Below are 23,926 nucleotides of genomic sequence, written 5' to 3'. Positions count from 1 at the left end.
TAATTTAAAAGAAAGAAAGATGTGGAATAAGCCGCTTTCCTCCAGGTTTTGTGGTCATAGATTGAAAAAGATGCATTTTTGAGTTAAAATCATTTGGTACCAAATAAAGCAGGAGTGGAGTAGATTATCTTGTAATTCTGAGTCTAATGATTTTCTGTGTTGGCACATTGTTTTGGAGTAGACATACATAGAAATAGTGAGCTGGTAAGCACTATCGGCCTTATTTACTTTTCTTATTTGTATTCTTCCTTGCTTACTTTCTCTTCCTTTCTTATTTCCTATTCCTTTCCTCTTCAGCTTTTCTATTGAAAGATTTTCACAAGATCTCAAAGTGTGGCTGTTTTGATGCCATCACCTTTCTTGGGCTATTGTCCCCTACTTGCTGCAACTGTTTCCACGAGGAATTGTTAGTCCTCTTCCTCCTCCTCTTCCTCCTCCTCTTGCTCCCCCACCTCCCTCCTGTGCTTTCCTTGCGTGGATTGTTTTGAAAGATGCCGCAGGGAAAAACTGATGAGTTTGGAGAGTTTTATTTGTGATAGTGTGTTGGAGAGTGGAAGCACAATAATAGAAGTGAACCAAAAAGGCTTGCACATATTTTGTAAAAGTAGTTTGGAAAGGAAGAGTGGGGAGGGAAGTCATCACATAAATAATAATTTGTTAAAATTAAAAACTTTTCAATTTTTAAAACTGTTTTGAGTGTGTACATTATAAAACATTCAATGACTAGTTTCAGTTGACTAAGCAACCATCTTCAGATCTAATAACAAGCAAAGAACATAAAATTGGCTCAGTCAAACAGTGGAAATACCAGATTGGAATATCACACTGTGTGTGTGTGTGTGTGTGTGTGTGTGTGTGTGTGTGTGTGTGTGTGTGTGTGTTCCTTTGTGAAGAAGGCTTTGGCAGAAAACTCATATGTGTAGCAATCTAGTTGTTGTGCCTGTCTGCAACTCAACATATCATCTTTACAGTGAGTAGCAGTCTAATTAAATTTGGCGAACTAATCTTGAACTTAAAATAGTTTTGAAAGTTATGAATAAAGAAAAGTACCACTCGTGAAATGTCAGCATATAGCATATTGAAAACCCACCATTTATGTTGCTGGGAGCTACTGAAGAGAGCAGAAGTGATAGTCGGATAACTGTAGACTATGTATAAATTTATGAAATTACATCAGAGAGATGATGGGTGGAACATACTGAGTCTGTATGAGTAACACTTCCAAAATAAACCTGAATAAACCAGCAAGGGGAAGAAGTATTTCAAAGTCTATAGGAACAACAGAAGCAAAACAAGTGTTACATAGTGAAAATTATTACAAAGATAAAAACAACAATAATACAATAATAATAATAATAATAATAATAATACAGGGTGTCCCAGGAGGATTGGTCAGAATTCAGGGATATGACAAGAACATGCATCAGAAGCAAAAATAGCGAGTAAACATTAGCTGTAAAATGCATGCAATGCATGCTGTAGAACTAGGAGCACGTGGTCATCTTTGCTATTGTGAAACACCACCTTCCACTGAACAAGTGCTCGTAGCTCTTAAAGTGTGCATTGTAGTATCCATATTTGCTGGACAGTTTTTCTTGTTTTGGTAGGTACTACTGCCTCCAGAAATATGGAAAGCAAAGAGCTTGCAATAAAAGAGATTTGTTTCACAGTATTGAAGTTGTCGCACTCATAGCTCTAAAGGTATGCATTTTAGGGCCCAAGTTTATTAGAATTTTTCTTCAAAGGATCATTTGCGTCCTATCCCTGAATATTCACCATTCCTCCTGTATACAAAATGAAATATACCGTGCTTAATGAGATTAGTGTTTTATACATCTTCAGTGACTGTAGTCATATACAATGAAATAATAAGCAACGAGCTGTGTTAAAAGAAATGTAATTTCTTAATGAGATTGCAGACAATTAGAAAATGTATGTACATCATTTTCAACAGTGGGTAACTTGTCAAAGGCTGAGAAACACTTTTTTTTATACTAGATGTGGTACAACGTTACTTATATTCATTCTGCATTTTCAAACTGTTGTGAGTTTGAGGTTTAGTTTGTAAAATGTAACTTAATGCAGTGTTCTGTTCTTTGCTTGTTCTCAGATCTGAAGATGGTTGCTTAGTCAACTGAAATTAGTCATTGCATTTTAATGTTTTATAACGTAGGCAATCTAGACAATTATAAAAAAAATAATGTAAAAGCATTTTTTTTAATTTTAAGAAATTTATATTTGATTGCTTTCTTTGTTTCTTACAATGTCAGATCTAACTAACAGTTCATGAAAATATCAAACAGTGTATCAGTGAGAAGTTTACTGTCACTCTCACAAAGAGGATTTGACAAGACCAGGCCGAGAATTCATATATAATAATAACAACAACAACAACAACAAATACAGAATACCCCAGAAGACATGACAATGTAGCAGAAATAATACATCAACAGCTTGCCTTACAACATAAACTTATAAAACAGCACGTTCCCACATACAAGTATGCACCACAAAATGTACTGGAGAATGATGAATACAAATTATACTGGAACAGAACCATTTTAACAGATAAAAAACCACCACATAACAAACCTGACACCATACTCACTAATAAAAAGAAGAAATTAACACAACTAATCGAAATATCCATACCCAATACAACAAATATACAAAAGAAAACAGGAGAAAAAGGAAGTTAAGGACATGTGGCATCAGGATAAAGTTGACATTATACCAATTATACTATCAACTACAGGAGTCATACTACACAATATCCACCAGTACATCAATGCAATACAGCTACATCCAAACTTATATATGCAACTACAGAAATCCGTAATTATTGATACATGTTCAATTACCCGAAAGTTCCTAAATGCAATATAACATGTACCGTACTGTTAAAAGGAAGTCACACTTGATCAAGGTCCGCGTCACTGTCCATTTTTGACCAGACATAACGTCTGAGAAAAGAAAGAAAAAATGAATAATAATAATTTGAATAAAAACTAGTTGCTTTTAGTGTGGATCAGTGACACAACCACAACTCCTGAATGATTAAAGCAGAATTCACAAAGCTAAACACAATTTTATGTACAGAGTGAGAAAAAAGTGCAGGAAAACATACCAATATCAGTTAAGAAGGCCAGTGATGAGCTTAAACAAGGCATAAAAATTGTGCTCAATCTACTTCTCCTAGTTTCAGCAGGTGGGCATGGAATAGCATTCTGCTCAACCATTGCGACCTCTGGTTGTTCCAGGAGTGAAATTCAGCCATCTGTGCAAATATTTTTTTCTTCTCGTACAAATTCTCAGGATTGTCAGTTTTCTCTGGAGAAACTGATGGACAATATTGAAGGTGACATTTGGTCTGGCAAAAAAGAAGCTGTGAATGTGCAGCTTCCTATAATGTGTGAAAGTGAAATACTAATAGCTTCATATCCAAATAATTTGCCAGTTTTTGTTTGAAAAGAACGGGTTACAGATTTACATTGAGTTGCTGGTATTAAGAGAAATCTTCAAAAGCATATGGTTCCAGACTTCACTAAAACATGGTACCTGCCACCAGACAATTTTCTGCAACGATACAGATAGCTTGTTCCTGATGCTTGTGCCTTAGTTGATGCTGCTGCTGCTGCTGCTGCTGCTGTGGCTGCTGCACTGAAGCAGAAACATCAGTTCAGTAACATGGAAGAAAACACAGTATTAAGAGAGGCCAAATTAACTTCTTTTGCCATTGCAGGAAGTTTCCTCATTGTATAAAATATGCCTCATGGAAGTTACTTCCTAGTTAAATTCTGTTAACTTACACTAAAACTTTGTTCGACATCAACCATCACATTGTGTCTCTGAAAGTTTGTGGGCAACACTTTCCAGTTTGTTAATGGCAATGTAGAGCTTACATTCAGTTTTGTGGTGGGCACAATGCTTCAAAAAATGGAAGTGAATGTATCATCCCAAAAATTGTAATTGCTCCATGTAGATCTTTGTAATATTTATCTGTCTTCAGAAGGTCTTCCTTCCATGCCTGAATTTTTGTGGCTTCATAATAAAATCAGACCCAGCAGAATTTCCAGGGTGATCGGCACTATTGGAAGAAGTCATCAAAGTTGTTCCATGTGAAATAATTGTCACAGCTTGTTGTATGCAATGGAAAATACAAGAATTTTGTCAGAATTTGTGTGGTGACATTTGGTAAGGCATTGTATCGAAAAGCTCAAGATATCCTAGCAAGTTGACATAGAAACAGTCTGATCTTTTTAAAAATAAGTTTTAATATTTTCAGGGAAAATCAAAGGTGAAAAATTTGAAATTCATAATCAGCAGCCTAGAAATCATAAACGGGCAGATTTTCAAAACTACTCCAAAACTGTTCAGGTAGTATCACTAAGACATACTTTGAAATTATTTTCGTAATGGACTGATTTTCAATGTGAAGATAAAAGTATTTATGTAAAATGATGTAAATGTTGGTTCTTCAGATATTCAGTTTCTGATCTTGTGGTTTCACTTTCCAAAATTTATTGGTCATCATGTTTGTAAACAATTTTTCTGGTAATTTTAAGTGGTTACTAGTTTCTTTAATGTGTGATGCAAGGTTACATATCATAGTTGGCACTTAAATCTTGCAGAGAACTCAGATGAAGCAAGAAGTCAAACGGGAACCACGTTTTTTAAAATAGGAACCTCCATTTTTTATTACATATTTGTGTAGTACATAAAGAAATATGAATGTTTTAGTTGGACCATTTTTTTTGCTTTGTGATAGATGGCACTGTAATAGTCAAAAGCGTATAAGTACGTGGTATCACGTAACATTCTGCGAGTGCAGACAGTATTTGCTTTGTGATACATTACCCGTGTTAAAATGGACCGTTTACCAATTGCGGAATAGGTCGATATCATGTTGATGTATGGCTATTGTGATCAAAATGCCCAACGGGTGTGTGCTATGTATGCTGCTCGGTATCCTGGATGACATAATCGAAGTGTCCGGACCATTCGCCGGATAGTTACGTTATTTAAGGAAGCAGGAAGTTTTCAGCCCCATGTGAAATGTCAACCATGACCTGCAACAAATGACGACACCCAAGTAGGTGTTTTAGCTGCTGTGGCGGCTAATCCGCACATCAGTAGCAGACAAATTGCACGAGAATCGGGAATCTCAAAAATGTCGGTGTTGAGAATGCTACGTCAACATCGATTGCACCCGTACCATATTTCTGTGCACCAGGAATTGCATGACGACGACTTTGAACGTCGTGTACAGTTCTGCCACTGGGCACAAGAGAAATTACGGGACAATGACAGATTTTTTTGCACGCGTTCTATTTAGCGACGAAGCGTCATTTACCAACAGCGGTAACGTAACCCGGCATAATATGCACTATTGGGCAACGGAAAACCCATGGTGACTGTGACAAGTGGAACATCAGCGACCTTGGCGGGTTAATGTATGGTGCCTCATTATGGGAGGAAGGATAATTGGCCCCCATTTTATCGATGGCAATCTAAGTGGTGCGATGTATGCTGATTTCCTACGTAATGTTCTACATCTACATTTATACTCCACAAGCCACCCAACAGTGTGTGGCGGAGGGCACTTTATGTACCACTGTCATTACCTCCCTTTTCTGTTCCAGTCGCGTATGGTTCGCGGGAAGAACGACTGTCCGAAAGCCTCCATGCGCGCTTGAATCTCTCTGATTTTACATTCGTGATCTCCTCAGGTGGTGTAAGTAGAGGGAAGCAATATATTCGATACCTCATCCAGAAACTCACCGTCTCGAAACCTGGCAAGCAAGCTACGCCACAATGCACAGCGCCTCTCTTGCAGAGTCTGCCACTTGAGTTTGCTAAACATCTCCGTAACGCTATCACGGTTACCAAATAACCCTGTGACGTATCACGCCGCTCTTCTTTGGATCTTCTCTATCTTCTCCGTCAACCCGATCTGGTACGGATCTCACACTGATGAGCAATACTCAAGTATAGGTCGAACGAGTGTTGAGCAATACTCAAGTATAGGTCGAACGAGTGTTTTGTAAGCCAGTTCCTTTGTTAATGAACTACATTTTCTAAGGACTCTCCCAATGAATCTCAACCTGGTACCCGCCTTACCAACAATTAATTTTATATGATCATTCCACTTCAAATCGTTCCGCACGCGTACTCCCAGATATTTTACAGAAGTAACTGCTACCAGTGTTTGTTCCGCTATCATATAATCATACAATAAAGGATTCTTCTTTCTATGTATTCGCAATACATTACATTGGTCTATGTTAAGGGTCAGTTGCCACTCCCTGCACCAAGTGCCTATCTGCTGCAGATCTTCCTGCATTTTGCTACAATTTTCTAATGCTGCAACTTCTCTGTATACTACAGCATCATCCGCGAAAAGCCGCTTGGTACTTTCGACACTATCTACTAGGTCATTTATATATATATGTATTGTGATGTTACTACAAAATGTTTCACTGCATGACAGAATGGCGATGTACTTCCAACATGATGGATGTTCGCCACATAGCTCGCATGCGCTTGAAGCGGTATTGAATAGCATATTTCATGACAGATGCATTGGTCATCGAAGCACCATACCATGGCCCGCACGTTCACCGGATCTGACGTCCTCGGATTTCTTTTTGTGGAGAAAGTTGAAGGATATTTGCTATCATAATCCACCGACAACGCCTGTCAACATGCGTCAGCGCGTTGTCAATGCATCTGCGAACTTTACGGAAGGCGAACTACTCGCTATTGACAGGAATGTTGTTACACGTATTGCCAAATGCAATGAGGTTGACGGACATCATTTTGAGCATTTATTGCGTTAGTGTGATATTTACAGGTAATCACGCTCTAACAGAATGCATTCTCAGAAATGATAAGTTCACAAAGGGACATGTATCACATTGGAATAACAAAAAAAAAAAAAATGTTCAAACGTATCTACGTTCTGCATTTTAATTTAAAAAACCTACCTGTTACCAAATGTTCGTCTAAAATTGTGAGCCATATGTTTGTGACTATTACAGCGCCATCTCTCACAAAGCGAAAAAAGTGGTCCAACTAAAACATTCATATTTCATTACGTACTACATGAATATGTAATAAAAAATGGGGTTCCTATTTAAAAAAGCGCAGTTGATATCCGTTTGACCTATGGCAGCGCCATCTAGCGGGCCACCCATAGTGCCATCTAGTTTCCCCCTTGAAGTTAGATACGTTTTGTTCTTTGTAGTTTTTTTGTTTCTCACTTATTTCGTGAGATATTTGGCCTGGTCACGATCATTGGACCACACACACACACACACACACACACACACACACACACACACACACACACACACACACACACACACGTAATATGTCTATAAGCAGAAAAGAGCTATGGTGGCTGTTGAAAATTGGTCTGTAAGATACGTTTCTGCCAAATATGTTGGTTATAAGTTTACATGTTCTTTCTATTGTGATTTCGAGTGTGGTTTCATTCATTCAGTTACATCTATACCATGCTCCATTTTTTGTGCTGTGCTGCCTTCCCTTTTTTCTGATTCCCTCCTGGAAATTCTGATAGCTGGAGAATTAGTGGTTCAGATTTGATTTCTCTCTGTCAATCCTGCTTCAGTTGTACATAGTTTGATGCTGGTTAATAGACATCCCTTATAAGTTTCAGTACTGTTAACTCTTTTTTGCTTCAAGTAAAAAATTATATTACAATGTACTTTTTATTGTTTTAAAACAAAACTTGTAATTAAATTCCTGATTTGTCAAAGGTGTGCAGTACTGGATGATATGAGTGAACTATCGAACTTGCTGCAGCAGATAGAAAAAGAGAAAACAGTGGAAAGTGATTGTGAAGATGAGATAGAGCAACTAAGGGCTAAACTGCAGATGGCAGAAGAAAGGCTGTTGAAACAGAAGAAAATTTTAAGTGAAATGCGGAACCATGCAAAAGAAGCTAGGCAGCGTATAAATAAAAGGTTTAATAATTATAACTCTCTTGTGCGTGAATGTCACCGTTTTGGGCAGAAAACTGTTGGAGGATCTTACAAGTAAGTGTATAAAGAGTGACGCACGTGTCATTCACATTTTTGTAAGTTTACATCTGCTCTTCGTTTTAATGGTACTAAGTATTTCTATTCAAAGCAGTCTGTTAGAATTTTTGTTTTTTATTTAAAAATTAAATTTACTGATAGTGTTGGAAGTTCACTCTCACTCCTTGTTAACCTGTGACAGCCCATTATGCCAAGTATTGGTTAATGTTTTGGTGCTACTGTACATATTCATTTAAATCTCTCTTAGTTACTTGGTGTAGATACAGAAAGTACAACAAATGAATCTTGGAATAATCCTATTTGATACTTACAGGGTTCCATCAGGATGTAGCCAGTTATTAGTAGAGAAAGTGAAGCAGCTGTCTGTCCAAGCTAAGAGGCTAAATTCCAAATGTGCAAAATCAGGTGATGAAACCTCAGTTACCGAAAGTCCATTGTCTGGTGTTGAAGCTAGTGATATGTGTGAGATCAGTTTTGATGAAAGTCAGTCTGACTCTCCTGACTTAAAGACAGGAAAAGTGAAAGGTTCTGATTCAGAGGATGTAAATGGTATTGACATGCGGTCTCCAGTCAGAAATGCAGATCAAAGTGGACGGACTGAAGCAAGTGTTGAGAGTAGCCCAATGGAAAATAGTGCAGATAAAAAAACTCAGAAATGTTACATCGAAAGTGAATTGAAAGAAGTGACAACTGGGGTGAAACGTAAGAGTAGTGATGTTTGTAGTTCTCAGTCAAAGCTACACACACCACGCAAGTTACAGAAATATGTTTCCCCTTTGGAACATATCAAGACTGACAGGTGAGTGTATCCTACATAATTATTCTAGTCAATTTTTGGCACCTGCTCGGCTGTTAACAAGTAACGTAAATGTAGAATTTGCTTACAAAACTGCTGTGACATATGTTGGTCAGTTTTTATCTAGTTTTCCAAAGTGTATGCAACATTGGAGTAAAGCTTGTATATGTCACTTATACTCAGTAGAGATTACAGAACCTGGAACACAATGTAGTCACTATCCTGCATTAACTTGTAAATGCTCCATTATGATGTACAACACATGATGGGAGGGGGTAAGGAGGAGGGAGTGCCGTTAGGAGGGGGGCTGTAAGCAACTGGGACAGCTTTGTTACGTGAGATTTTCCGCCACTCCAACAACATTGCCCTCATTATCTGATGCTTTCCACTTTGGTGAATCTTTCTCAAAACGTGATACCTTTCTGTTTCACTGTCCACCAGTGCCGGAGGAGGAAGAGGATGAAGGGGGGGGGGGGGGGGGGGAGAGAGAGAGAGAGAGAGAGAGAGAGAGAGAGAGAGAGAGACACTGGGGGATGCACCTCTTCATTTTCTTTGAGATAAGTTAATGGAATTGGTCTACCCATTTAATTCTGATTACCTCACAGGATTTCCCCAACAGATCTATTATTGTGCACAGATGATGATTTGCCTACATTCGTACAAAGAAATTAATCCTCCGACATGAAACTCAATTTAATCATATAGTAATTACTTTTGAATACATTGTTCCTGAGCTGTTTTACCTTCTAAGGGACAGTCCGACATATTTCTATTCCTGACTACCACACACTGAACAAAATGTAAGTACTAATAGAGAATGGCATGTTTGTTTCTGCAGATACATGTATTGTACTGGAATCCTTACAGCAGATTAAAAAGCTTGCAATCACATGTCATGTACAGAAAGCTTTTTGTGCATGTTTAGTTGATTTCCTTCAAGGATGTGTGAAATGAGAAATTCAATATTATTACCCAGATTAGTGCTGTAATACTGGATAGAACAATGCAAGCTCTGATTTTTTATTTCATTTTGTGTTTGTGTTGTAGCATAACAGAAATTCCATAAATGTGAACATTGTATCAATGGCAATCCAAGATCAGTGTAGAATAGCAGGCAATACCTTAAAATGAGAGCTGTTATCGCATTTGTCTGTGATATGATTTCATTTCATTTGGCAACAGAAAATTTAGGCGAATGTAACTTGGATATATAAAGATTTAGAACTAGATTCGTTCATAGTCTGCTTCAATACATAAGGAAGAACTGAAATGATTTGAGACTTCAAGAGAATAACAGAGATTCTCTCTCTCTCTCTCTCTCTCTCTCTCTCTCTCTCTCTCTGTGTGTGTGTGTGTGTGTGTGTGTGTGTGTGTGTAACTACCCTGCCAACCAGACAATAATTAGAAGGAGAAGTGGAGAGAAAAGTATGCATGTACAACCATTTCCTAGCTGCCAGGTTTTAGTATGGTGGTGTGCTGAAGAGGAACTAGAATTGCCCGTGTAGTGAACCAAAATTCACTGCATATTGGTACCAATATATGATGAACTTTGTGTATCCCTACATTCTTATTGACATTTGCCTTTGCTACAAAACTACGTCAAAACACTTCTTTGATTCAAGCAACCCTCAGTAGTGTGGCATTTGAAGTGAACGATAATTATTTTTTTCTTTCACCTAAAACCTAATTTCTCTCTTAGTGTTTCTGCTACAAAACACGCTGATTCAGCAACCTATCGCAGATCTGTTCTGTTTGGGTGCTGATAAGGAATTCAGTGAAGCAAAGACCCAGCCTTCGCGTAAACCTTGCTATAGCATAATTTTTGTTCCTGAGTGAAATTGTCTACTAGACTACACAATATTAGTTGAATTGAATGTTTGTAACGAATGAAAATCTTGTGCCAGACGAAGACTTTGATCACATTCTCCAAGTTAGACATTACTCTTGTGAAAAACAAGAATTGAATTGAATAAACCGCTTATGCCATTTAGGATTAAACCTTAGGCTGTGGCTAGTGGCAAACTCGCTCATTTATTTTCATAGAAGTAATACTCCAGTATACTTGCAGGAGTACTGCTGTAGAACTGCAGTGGAGAGGTAGAGGGGAAAGGTAACAGTGACTAGAATTTTTGTGTGTGTAGTATTTGGTTTACAAAATGTTGTGTGTGAGTCAGAAGTTGTGATTAAACTCCAGCTCACTTTTCCTAACATCTATCACAAAGCTTTAGTTTTTAGAGTACCTATGTTTGGTACATTGTGCTAAGAATCTACAGATACTTTTTCACAATAAGTGAATTTTTTTTTTCTCCTCCTCCATTCTGACATGGGCACCATAAAAATGATAGAAGGTACTACTCTAATGTAGCTGAACCACTGATTGGACAAAAAAAAAATTCTATTTCCTGTTTTATGATATAAAAATGACCAGTGATCTTTCTTCATACAGACCAGGCTTCTCTGTCTGATTTTGAATTGCCTTGTAGTCTTTTCTGCTTGTCTTTATTTCCCTCCTACTACAATTAACTGTGGTATGATCCCCATTAACTGGGTTCAAACCAGCATTTTTTTCTAAATTTCACAGTAGTGCATGCTGTGTGATGAAAAGTTGGGGGGTGTGACACCTAAGTATCTTGTGGGAATACTGCACATAAAGTATGCAAAATTCAATGTTTCAGCACATTGGGAAGGCAGTGGTAGGGGTGGTGGTGGTTGCTGTCAGGTACCAACTCCTTGAACATTAAGTTGTCACTCTGTAACTGCCAAAGCTGTGAATACCCCAGAATGCCAAGGAATGTGTTACATATCTGAAACATAGGGACACTGGACAACAGTTTCCTTGCTGAGCAATCATTGCTGTGGTGGGGTGGAGCCCGTATTAGAGAACCCCCAGTTAATGGGTGATACAAAGGTGGAAAAATTTCAGTGCAGAGAATCAGATTGTTTTATGTTGGTGTTTCTGCAGCAGTCTTCTCTGAATGATATGATGCAGAAAAATAACTGAAGAGATTGCCTACTGTGGGAAGAGAACAGATTCATGAGGGGAATACTCACCACAGGAATACTTGCCACAGTTTCTGCTATGTGTTACGATAGACAGTGAATCTTTCTTGGTTACGAAACCTTTACTCCTTGTAGAGCAAATTGAAGACAATTGGGAGAAGGTACCTTAATAGACAAAGGAGATCTGATCACAACAGTGCCCCTATTTAATCACAAGCGCTACTGTCCTGCAATAAACTTGATGACATTCCTGCGACTACCACTCTTTAACATGTTTTAAAGTGTAATTTTCTTCGTGATCTCATATTTGACATGTGATGAGTTATGTGCAAACCTAGAAAGAGAGGATCACCACTATCAGCTGTGTCTTGTCCTTGTCATCAGAAAAGTAAAAATGGTACATATGCTGCAAATAAAGGCTTAGCAACCTCTCTTCCTTAATGGTATCAGATGGATGCATTTTGGCTGTATGTCATCCTATTGCATGAACTACACAATTTGTTGCAAATGCAGGTGGCCATTTCACGAGAACACCCCTTTGAACTAACTGTGGGAAGTAATTTTTCCCCCTTTTCACAGAGTTGCTAAGATTTAAAGGAAGAATGCAAGTGCGATGAGTAAAAGCTGTTGATTTCTGTAATATATCAGAAATACAGAAAATAATGATGCCTGCATCCCGACCACATGACTTAAATTTTGTGGAAGCTGTTAGGTAACCCACTTGCAGCAAAGACAAATGCTCTGTCCCCCACCCTCCTCAGTGCTGTGTTTCAGTCACCCCCAAGTACCATATTTTACAAACTATAAAACACACTTTTTTCTTCAAAAAATTGCCTCAAAACTTCAGGTGCATCTTATATGCGAAATCAGTATAAAAATGTCCAGTGTCTGATTTAAAATTTCTGTCAGTCTTAAAATTGGCCATATATTCGATGTCGTAGGAAACCTCTATCTGGCAGCACTGGATTCAACTGACAGCACCTGTGCACCACTGCGACTAATACCAGTTGCGGGGATTCACAAGCTTGGTAACACTGTCTCCCTCACGCAGTGCCATCACAAACCCAGAACACTTGTCTAGCCTGTGATGCGTCATTGCAGCCTATGGTGTTAGTAAACTTGAATTTAAAGTTATTTGTGTTATCAGTAACAATATGATATTTTTCTTAGTAGCTATTTTTGTAATGGTAAAAAATGAAAGGTATTCATATGATGCGGCCTATAAATTGAAAGTAATAGCATATGCAGAACAACACGGAAACAGAGCAGCTAAGTGGCATTTCGGCTCTCCACCAACAGAGAAAAACCGTTTACGATTAGTGGGCTAGTAAAGAACTGAAAAAAATGAGGAAGACTAAATGTGCAAATAGAGGACTGAATGCAAAATGGCCAAAACTAGAAGATGACATATTGAAATGGATTCAGTGAGACCATCAAAGTGGCATTGAAATTAATGAAAAAATTATTCAAATATATGCTTGTAAGCCAATGGTACAGTGGATTTAGCAGACTTGAAGCTTGGAGTTAGTTAGTGCTCCAGGTTCATGAAGCATCATTGACTTAACATGGGAACCAAAACCAAAATATCTCAGAAAATGCCACAAAAGTGTGAAGAGAAAATATTATCTTTCCATTGCTTTTATTATTCAACATCGAAAAAAAACCAGTGTGGAACTAAGCCAAATAGCGAACATGGACGAAACTCCCCTCACATTTGATGTGCAGAGTAACAGAACTGTTGCCTTGAAAGGTGCTAAAACTAACCATAAAAACGAATGCATGATGGATGAAACCCAATGTGAATTCATATAGAAGTGGGTTTTAAAACAACGTACAATCAAACAAGTGTGTCAGTGGATAAAACAGTTGTGGTTTAGAGTGATAGAAGACATTATTGTTAAATCTTTCAAGGAGTGCGGCATAAGTAACGCTCTCAGTGGTAGTGAAGGCGATGTTATATATGAGGACAATGATGATGACTAAGAGGGGGGAGGAGGAGGAGGAGGAGGAGGAAGTGGAGAAAGTTCAGATTATGATTTTCAGTGATATTAAGGGTCAGTTCGGTTTTATAAACTAAGAATTTTTTGTAATCTGGGTTTGCTGTCTAATAATGTAAAAACCTTATTTTTTTAAAACTTACTTAAAAATTAAGGTGCGTCTTATAGTCTGTAAAATACTGTACACGTGTTTACATGAAGGAGTGACTCATCCACCTTCACCCCTCCTTTTTGCCTTCGCCTACATTTGCTCTAGAGACCCACTTCCCTCACTCCCTGAACATGAAAGAACTGCCAAATCCCGTGTGGCAGTTGTCTTCTCCCTACCTTTTGGATTCTGCCTCTGTTGTAGGGTTATGCTATGATGTGAGACAGTGGCTGAAGGAGTCGCAGACAACAGAATAGGCTGTAGAATGTGTGCTCTTCTTCAGTATAGGATTCTTAATGTGACACTTCATGTTTTGAATTAAAACTACATAAGGAGAAAGGGAAAAAAGAGAAAATGAAATGATTAACACTGAAGACTTTGTTAGCTTAGAAGATACTGAACAAAAGAAAATCTAAATTTATAATATTTGCAGATTTAGAGAGCTCTTTTGACAGTGCTGATTGAAATACACTCTTGGAAATCCTGTTGGTAAGGGGTGAACTACAGGGAGTGAAAAGTTGCATACAACTTGTTTAGAAATCAAACTGCAGCTGTAAGAGTCATAAGACATTAGAGGGAAAAGAAATTGGTAGTTAAGAAGAGAGTGAGATATGGTTATAGTTTCTCTCCATTGTTACTCAGTCCCTACATCGAGTAAGCAGTAAAGGGAACCGAGGGGAAATTTGGAGTGGGCATTTCAGCTCAGAGAGAAAAAAAAACAAAAAACTTCGCTTGCTGCTGCTGATAGAATTTTGTCAGAGATGGCAAAGGACTTGGACTATAAGTTATTTGGAATGATCATGTCATGAAATATATTAAAAAGTGCATAAAACAAGGTAATGGAGTGTAGTTGAATTAAGTGAGATGATGCTGATTGAATTAGATTAGGAAATACAAGACTAAAAATAGTAATAATTTTTGCTATTTGAGCAGCAAAATAGCCGACAAATGCCGAAGTAGAGAGAATATAAAATGCAGTCTGGTAATGGCAGGAAAAACATTTCTGACAAAGAAATTCGTTAACATCAAATTTAAATGTGTTAGGCAGTCATCTGAAATATTTTGTGTAGAGCATAGCCTTGTATGGAAGAAAAACTTCGATAATAAGTTTAGACAAGTTTATAGAAATGTAGTGCTATTGAAGTTTAGATGGGTATATTGAATAACTAATGAGGAAATGCGGAATGAAACAGGGGAGAAAAGAAATTTGTGGCACAATCTGACTGAAAGGAGGGATTGGTGTGGTTGATAGGACACATTCTCAAGCATCAAGAAATCACCAATTTGATAACTGAAGATAATGGAGGGGATTTTATAGTGTAGACAGAGGCTAGACTACAGTAAGCAGGTTGAAATGAATATTGGTTGCAGGTGTTGATACAGAGGTGGAGAGGATTGCGCAGAATAGATTAACTACATCAAACCGGTCTTGTGACTCCTAATTAACTTCTACCAAAATCTGTGTATGCATTTCAACCAATGTAGACCTAGTCATCTACAGTTAGAATTTTTCCGACACAGTGAGTTGCCCAGTGTAATTGAGAAATGCCATTTTCTAAGACAAGTACTTGCTACCAAGCTAACCCTTTTACAGCTCTACAAAGCACTACTGTCATATGCATACTGGAAGCCTGGGCAACATGTGGTGGCCACGGTGGTGTTCTGACTGGAATCACCACTGTGGATGCAGAGTGACTGCCAAGTCCTGTAAACAGCATCCCGATACAGCTGGTGATTTTCTTATTGGTGGATTAGCCTCCACCAGCTACTACTTAATTGTGCTCTACATATAAACGGTAAACCACAATTTCTGAACTACTACATTCTGTGCTATGACAAGGAGGAACGTTTGCTGTCAAAGACACTGGTCTGCAGTTCCAGTATTTATCCATTTGCAGTCTGTTTCTTCAGATTTACATCTGTATCTGCTGAATCTGTATGCCTATGTTTATCACTTGATCCAAAGGATGTGATACACCTCAGCTCTGCAAAGATAGTGACTTTTGATGCTCACTTAGTAGTCCTTTTAAAAAATAATTGGTACTGATTGCTCAATTGCTCAAGAACTGAAGTCCATGCACACAGATCAGTGGCAGCAAACAGTGCTTCTTGCTGTGAATGAGTGCAAACTGAGTGCAGTATTTCCACAGTGAAATTAAGCTCTATGTCATATATTTACTCAGTTATTTGAGTTTCATACTTTGTAATGATTTCTTAACCAGCATGCTGGCTGTAAATCAGTACCACTATTTACATCCTTTGATGTTGATTAGTCATTATCTTATCTCTGGCATGCAAGATAAGCAGCTATTCGTATTGTTGTGGATTCTGATAGCGACTGAAGTTCAATAACACTTAGTCAAGGTGGTCACTGAAGGGGGACTCCCTGGAAATAGTGGTACTGTAACCTGTGAGCAGGAGGTGACGCTGTATAACTAACTCCTGGCGATGTAGAGCAAGCCACTGCTGGGAAGTTTTATGTTATTAGAGGGGCAACAGCCATGTGGCAGTCTTCCTTTAGATCATTTTGCCTAGAAGTTAAATTATGTCACTTTTTTGTTGCTCGTGCAACATTGCTCCATGGACTCATCTTTAGAGAAGTTGTCCCACCTTGCTGCAGTTGCAGTGTCCTGTTGATAGCAAATATGTCGTTAGTATATCAGTTTCCCTGCTGTCCGGCAATCCTTGAAACTACCAAAACATGTTACATTATATCCTACAGTGCGGTTTGTGTACTTTTGTGACATGGCTGACTGACATGTAGCTCATCACTTCAATATAGCTGTGCCAGTGTAGTGTCATAAACAACTGAAAGTTGTAAGAAAGAAATACAAAGAAAGTTATAAGCCACCTTCAGGGTAGGTGTCCAAAGATTTTCGATGGTGACACTCACTGAACTCTGGCTGCAGGCTCACTGAAGACTGCTGTAGAGGCCTGTCAGGGCCGATTGTGATCACACGCAGAGGGATACACACACTCGGTGTGATTGGCTGACATTGAGCTGCTTTCTTATTGGTTTGCAGAGTAAGATGATGTCATCCGATATTTGACACATCCTCCTCAGATACCAATCAAAGGCTACCCCATGTGCTGTACACTGTGTAGGAGACTGTCGATGTCTGCCTTGCTGAATGGCTGTGCCTGCAATGTAGACCGCAGTTGACACCTCTTTGCTGAGGTGTGTTGTCCAGCAAGGCACTGGAGATGTAACGTATACTTTTGAGCCATTGTCGATGTGGTCTTGCTGGTTGTTGTATAGTATGAGAGGGGTGATCAACCCTACCTGGTCCCTGATCTTCAGTTTTTTAAGCTTGTGTTACTATTTTTTAACCTATGAGCATCTTTGTACTTTTTCTGGCCATTTTGTTGATTTGATCATCTTGCCAACATTTTCCAGTTATCTGGGAAAAAAGGGGGATGGGGTGGCACCTGTTACATGGCAAGCCTCAGAGTGCTTGCAGTAGCTTTTGCCTCCCTCACGTCACAGTATTTTATTCTTTCTTCCATGGCTGTTTCACTATTCGTCCTACCTGTTTCATCATCCTGGATTAATTTGTTAAGTATTAAATCAGCTAATTACACTTTCCTTCTAGAGGAAACTCTTTGGCTCAATAATTGCAGTATCAAGAGTTTGGTGACAACCAATTTGGTCCCATTAACACCATCAATCCGATCCCTTTTTGCTCAGTATTTTGAAGAGCTCGTCCTACCTTAGTTTTGGTATTGAGGAAAGTGACTGCAGATTGTTCATTATGTATTTCATATTTCGAAGGTGAATGTGGGTTCTTACGTATTAACACTGACACATGAAGGGGCCACACTGTCATCCAGCACAGAATCAAAAATTCCGTAACAGGTTGTTTGTGAGGGCCTTCAGAATTACATTGTCCAGTCACATTAATTTGACCAGCTGTCAAAAGCCTGAATAACCACCTATTGCAGTGTGGACTGCTGCGAGACGTGCAGGAAGTTTCAGTGAAGTCTTACACTATAGCTACAATGTCATCACCTTCTCTGTCAATGGTGCCTTCCTCTGCTATGCCTCTTACAGTGGGCCCTCAGAGCCACCTGTTGATACCTTCGCCCCCTCCCCCCTGTCAGTTTTGACCCTCCTGGTGCTTCCACTGCATCCAATTTGGGAACATTGGCTCCACCTGGCAGGGGCGCGGGTCCTCATCCTGCAGCTGGTGGCTCCTCATCCTCATCCAGCTTCTTTAGCTCCTGCTGGTCCACAGCTAGATGCCACTTGGTGGCTGAAGGGACCACAGGTTGCTGTATGTCGAACTTCTCGTTCCTCTCCTGTACCTGAAACAAATTCAAGGAAACCTTTTCAGTACTCATCTTCTAAGGAGAAAGGAGGGCAAGATGGGCAAAAAGAAGTCCTCTAAGATGAAGGAAACTCCGGTGGCCCCCATGTCATATGATTCTGCATGTACTCCTTCTGTCCCCAAGATGCAGATCCCAGTGGCCCCTGATGCACCAGGTCTCTCCAGGCCATGTGCCACAGAATCAGTCAGTGTATCCCCTGACATCTCAAGTGGTGGCAGTACATGACCCCCCACCCCCTCTGGTCCCTTCATGCGCCCACAGTATTCAGACTGTCTTATCCTCCAGTGGAATTGTAACAGATTTTTCCACCACCTGCCAGAGCTACAGCCGCTTTTAAGCTCATACTCTGCATTCTGTATATCTGTCCGGGTAACATGGTCTCCAGCAATTCTGACCCCTGCAATTCGTTGCTACCGAGGTTATTTTAGGAATTGCACTGACTATGAGAGGGGATCGGGTGGAGATTGTATGTATGTGCTGGACCCTATAAACAGTGATCTTATGCCTCTTGATACTCCACTGGTGGCTGTGGCTGTTCGGGTACGGACACATCAGAATTTTGCCATCTGTAATGTTTATCTCTATCCCGATAATGTCACAGCCAAGAATGCACTGTCTCTCAACTCCTCCCACCATTCCTAGTCTTGGGTGACTGCAACACGTTGTGGGGTAGAACAATTATCGCTGGCAAGACATTGAAACTTTACTGCCACCACTTGATATTTGCCTCTTGAACTCCGGTGCCCCCACACTTCAGTGTGGGTACACACAGGACTTACTCAGCCATTGATCTCTCATTTTGCAATCCTGATCTACCACCTGTCCACTGGAGGGCCCACGATGACTTGTGTGGTAGTGACCACTTTCCGATCTTTCTGTCCCTCCCTCGGCATTGCTCTCCTCGGCGCTCACCCAGATAGATTTTCTGTAATGCTGACTGAGATGGGTTCACCTCTGCTGTCATCCTTAGGTGCCCATTGCAAGGCAGTATCGATGTGGATGTTCAGCATACAATGGCAGCAATTATTTTGGCAGGCAACAAAGCCAATCCTTCTTCCTCGGCATCCCCCGTGGGAAGATGGTACTCTGGTGGACCCCAGAGATCGCTATGGCCTTTAGAGATTGCATGCGGGCTCTCCAATGCCATAAGTGGCTCACTTCACTAGAGCACCCCACTGCCTTTAAACAGCTCTGTGCCTATGTTCACTACCTCATAAAACAATAAAAGCAAGAATCCTGGCAACAGTACGTTTCCACCATTGGATCACATCCTTTCCATTACAGGTATGGGCAAAGATTAGATGACTCTATGGGATCCAGTTCCCTGCAGGTATATCAAGTATTTCCGTAGATGATGCCATTTATACTGATCTAGACACTGTTGTCGAACATTTTGCTGAGCATTTCGCTTGCACATCTGCATCTGAGAACTACTATCCTGCCTTTCGGCTCATAAAAAATGGGGGCAGCGAAAGTGCTTAACTTTTACTACCCTCCACTTGGAGCCATACAATGCTCCATTCAATGAATGGGAACTTCCAGTGCCCTAGCTCATTGCCCTGATATGGTCCCAGGGCCAGACTGCAGCCACAACCAAGTGCTGAAACATCCATGAGTTGATTGTCAGCATCACATCCTTGCTCTCTTTTATTGGATCTGCAATGAGGGTGGGTTCCCATTTCAGTGGCGAGAAAGCATGTTAGTTCTGTTACTGAAATTGGGTAAGAATCCCTCGAGATGAGCAGTTATAGCCCAGTCAGCCTTACCAACTTCCTCTGTACCTGTAAGTTGCTCGAGTGCATGGTGAGCAAGCGGTTGTGTTGGCTCCTTTAGTGTCGGGACGTTTTGGCTGCATGTCTTGGGCAGTGTTTGCAAAGGCTGCTGATAATTTGGTTCACCTGGAGTCCACCATCTGGAGGGTCTTTGCATGTTATCAGCACCTCATTGCTGTCTTTTTCAACCTACAGAAGGCTTATGATATGACATGGCATCACCGCATCCTTACCAAATTACATGAGTGGGCTCTCTGGGGTCCACTCCCAATTTTTGCAAGAACTTTCTGTTGCACCGAATGTTCGAGGTTCAAGTGGGTGCTTCACTCAGTACCCTCCACATATCCAAGCAAACAGGGTCCTGCAGGGCTCTATACTGAGTGTTCCCCTCTTACTCTTGGCTGCAAGTGGTCTAGTGATGGCTGTGGGTCTTCAGTGTCACCCTTCTTGTGTGCCGATTTTTAATTTTATATTTGTTCCTCTAGTATGCTTGTTGCTGAGCATCGCCTACAGGGTGCCATTCAAAATGTGCAGTCATCAGCTCTCACCCATGGCTTTTGGTTTTCAGCCACCAAGACTTTTCATGCACTTCTTTCGCTGTCGTATTGCCCACCCACACCCAGAGCTTTACCTAGATGTTCAATTACTCCTTGTAGTTGATATGCACCACAGTCTGGGACTACTCTTAGATTCCTGGTTTACGTGGCTTCCCCCCCTGCGCCAATTTTAGTGAAAGTGGTGTCGACACCTCAATACTCTTCCCTGCCTCAATAACACTAGCTGGTGTGCAGATCGCTCTATTCTTTTGCAGCTCTACAAAGCCCTGATTCTGCCCCGTCTTGATTATGGGTGTCTTGCATATGGTTCAGCATCACCCTCAGAATTGCGGATACTGGGCCCCTTTCGTCATTGTGGAGTCCGATTTGTGACAAGAGCCTATGAACTAGTGCTGTGAACAGCCTGCTAGTCGAGGCTGGAGGCCCTCCATTATGTATCAGATGCCAACAACAGCTGCTGAATTACACAGTACGTGTTTGTAGCTTCTCTGAGCATCCCAGCTACCATGTCCTTTTCCCTGGAAGGGGGATTCACCACCAACAACGGCATTCCAGAATTGGATTTACAATTGCTGAACATGCTAAGTGTGCCCATCCTGAACTGCAACTTCCTCCTTTGTTGCCTTTGGACAGGGATACATCGTGTTTGCCCCCATGGGTTGTGCTCCAAGCTTGGATTTGCATCGAAGTCTCTTTTGGTTCAAAAGATTTTTTGCTGCCTGTTGTTGGCTGTCCTTCAGAAGTATCTGGGTTCGGAAGTGACATCCACTGATGGCTCAACAGTCGATGGACAGACAGGCTCTGCATACACACTTTCACAGTGTAGTGAACTCCATTCTCTGCCAAATGGCTGCAGTGTCTTCATTGCTGAATTGAGGGCCATTAAGTTAGTCTTTAGCAATGTTCATTTTTGCACTGGCAAGAGTAGTAGTGACTCCCTTAACAGCCTTCAGGCAATAGACAAGCACTACTTTCCTCACCCACTGGATCTTGTCTCAGACCTCTGTCAAGCTGGGTGACCAGTCATTTCTGTTTAGACTCCTTGTCATGTTCGGATTAGGGAAATGAATGAGCTGACCGGTTGGCCAAGATGGCCATCAGGATGCCGATTCTGGAAATGGGAGTCGCAGAACCGGACCTTTGATCATTTACATGCTATCGATTGTTGGAAGTCTATAAATTGGAATGGTCTGATCTTCCCAAACAAACTGAGGTCAATTAAGGAGACCACAGCCATGTGGCAGTCTCCCCTGCTTGCTTCTTGCAGGAAATCCACCATCCTCTGTAGACTCCGCATTGGCCGCACTTGGCTGATAGATGTCCACATTCTCAGACATGAGGATCACCCTCACTGCTGATGCGGAGCTTGTCTGACGGTGGCCCATTTAGTCATAGATTGCCCTAATTTGGCTGCATTGAGGTGGCATCTTAATCTTCCTGACATGCTCCTCGTGGTGCTGGCAGACGACACCAGCTCAGCCTACTTGGTGTTACATTTTCCCCTTGAATGTGGTTTGTATTCATCCCTGTAAGGTGGGGCTTTTTGGTGCCATTGACTGCCTGTGGGGTTGGTGGAGCACCCATCTCCAACACTCCTCCCCCTCTCCCTACTGCAGGGGAATATAAATGACACCAGGGTGTGATAAGATGAATTAGAAATAACACTGGGTGGTATTTGAAGATGGAAAAAGGAAAAACTGTGTAAGGATGTGGAAGAGGTGTGGAAAGTGGGCAAGTTAAAATGCTAGATGGCTATATGGTTGTGTCTAACAATTTGAAGGTTTGGAAGATGAGAGTCCAAAGGGAAAATTATACTTCCAGCTGTAGAATGGTTCTGTTACATGGGGATATTAGTTTGCAATTATTGTACACATGAAAATAAGTTGCCTCATGTCAAATGAAAAGACCAATTTGTGGAGCAGGAGTGAATAGACGTGGAAGTAAAATATGGTAATCTGCTTCTTAAATAATGTTGAAATGTGATGGAAAGTTTGGATGGATACATGGGTATTGTGCACTGCAGTCAGAATGGTTGCAACTGCCACTGCAGGGTGCCACAAAAATTTTGTGACCATACTAGTGGAGTTGTAAATGGGCATGCAGTAGAAAGGCAGGAATGAAAACATGGGGAACATTATGGATGGACAATAAGAGAGAGAAAAACAGGTGTGGTGTCCGTGCTTGGAGGGGAGTAATGCTTCATGCTTTCAAATGAGCTATGTCGATATTAAAAAGAATCTGGCAACTGTAGATTCTTTCCTCAGCTATTGAAATAACAACACAAATTTGACGAATATGAGATGAAGAGAGAAATGTTCTATTATGCACTTGAAATGATTAACGGTGACATCAAAAAGCAAGGGTACAAACACTCTGCACAGCTACAAATAAATTCAGCAGAACAGACATGTCAGTTAACATTCAGTGACTGTAATTCAGCATGTGTGCAAAAGAGAAACATGAATTTTAGAATAAGGTACTCTCAACACCTAAAGCATTGAAATGAAATTTTGTGTGGCTAGGGCCTCCTGTCGGGTAGACTGGTTCCCTGGTGCAAGTCTTTTTAGTTGACGCCACTTTGGCAACTTGCATGTCAATGGGGATGAGATGATGATGATGATGATGGGGTGATGATGATGATGATGATGAAGAAGACAACACAACACTAAGTCCCTAAAGCTCTAAAAAGTGGAAACACATATACCACATTTGAAAGCCACTTCATACAACAGAATCATCACCCTAAGTGGTAACAATGCATAGACATATAATGCCCACCTACCACAACCCAGAAAAATCAACTGCATTAACTTTGAACATTAAGGTAAGTCAACCATCTCACTTGAACAAATTATTTTTCAGGTTCTAATTTATGCCTAAAATTTCTGATCAAGATTTTGCCTACTTGTGGTTTCCAGTAAATCTGTGATTTCAGTCCATGGGTTTCGAGCTATATTGCAATTATGATATTGTGGATCATCAGGATGCCACAAACTCCTTTTCCCTTGGACTAAACTTACCAGTTTCTCACAGTTCATATGTAGTATGTGAGAACATTGGCAAATTCGACCAAAGAACTGATATGAATTTCACTGTCTGTCATCCGTAGTCTGTGCATCGGGGCAATGATATCGTCTGTATTCTGAACGCCCACTGGCATACTGACTTGTAAAGAACAGCTGTATTCGGTCAGTGTCTTGTCATCGGTTGAGTCCACTGTTGTTGGTGACATTGTGACCACAGCCCAAGGCAACTATATCTGTC

At 40.4% G+C, this 23,926-nt stretch overlaps 1 protein-coding gene across 1 annotated transcript in view; it reads left to right on the top strand.

Moving 5' to 3' along the window:
* LOC126473580 (uncharacterized) overlaps positions 1 to 23,926 on the top strand; it is a 76,900-nt gene that overhangs the window by 18,659 nt on the left and 34,315 nt on the right. Inside the window, exons 3-4 of the mRNA XM_050100725.1 lie at positions 7,782 to 8,060; positions 8,377 to 8,862. Coding sequence (XP_049956682.1) covers positions 7,782 to 8,060; positions 8,377 to 8,862 — 765 coding nt within the window. The remainder of the gene's footprint in view (positions 1 to 7,781; positions 8,061 to 8,376; positions 8,863 to 23,926) is intronic.

This window comes from Schistocerca serialis, chromosome 4, assembly GCF_023864345.2.
Source record: "Schistocerca serialis cubense isolate TAMUIC-IGC-003099 chromosome 4, iqSchSeri2.2, whole genome shotgun sequence".
NCBI lineage: Eukaryota > Metazoa > Arthropoda > Insecta > Orthoptera > Acrididae > Schistocerca > Schistocerca serialis.
Note: the sequence above shows the minus strand (reverse complement) of the source record. Positions and strands in the feature narration are given on the sequence as shown.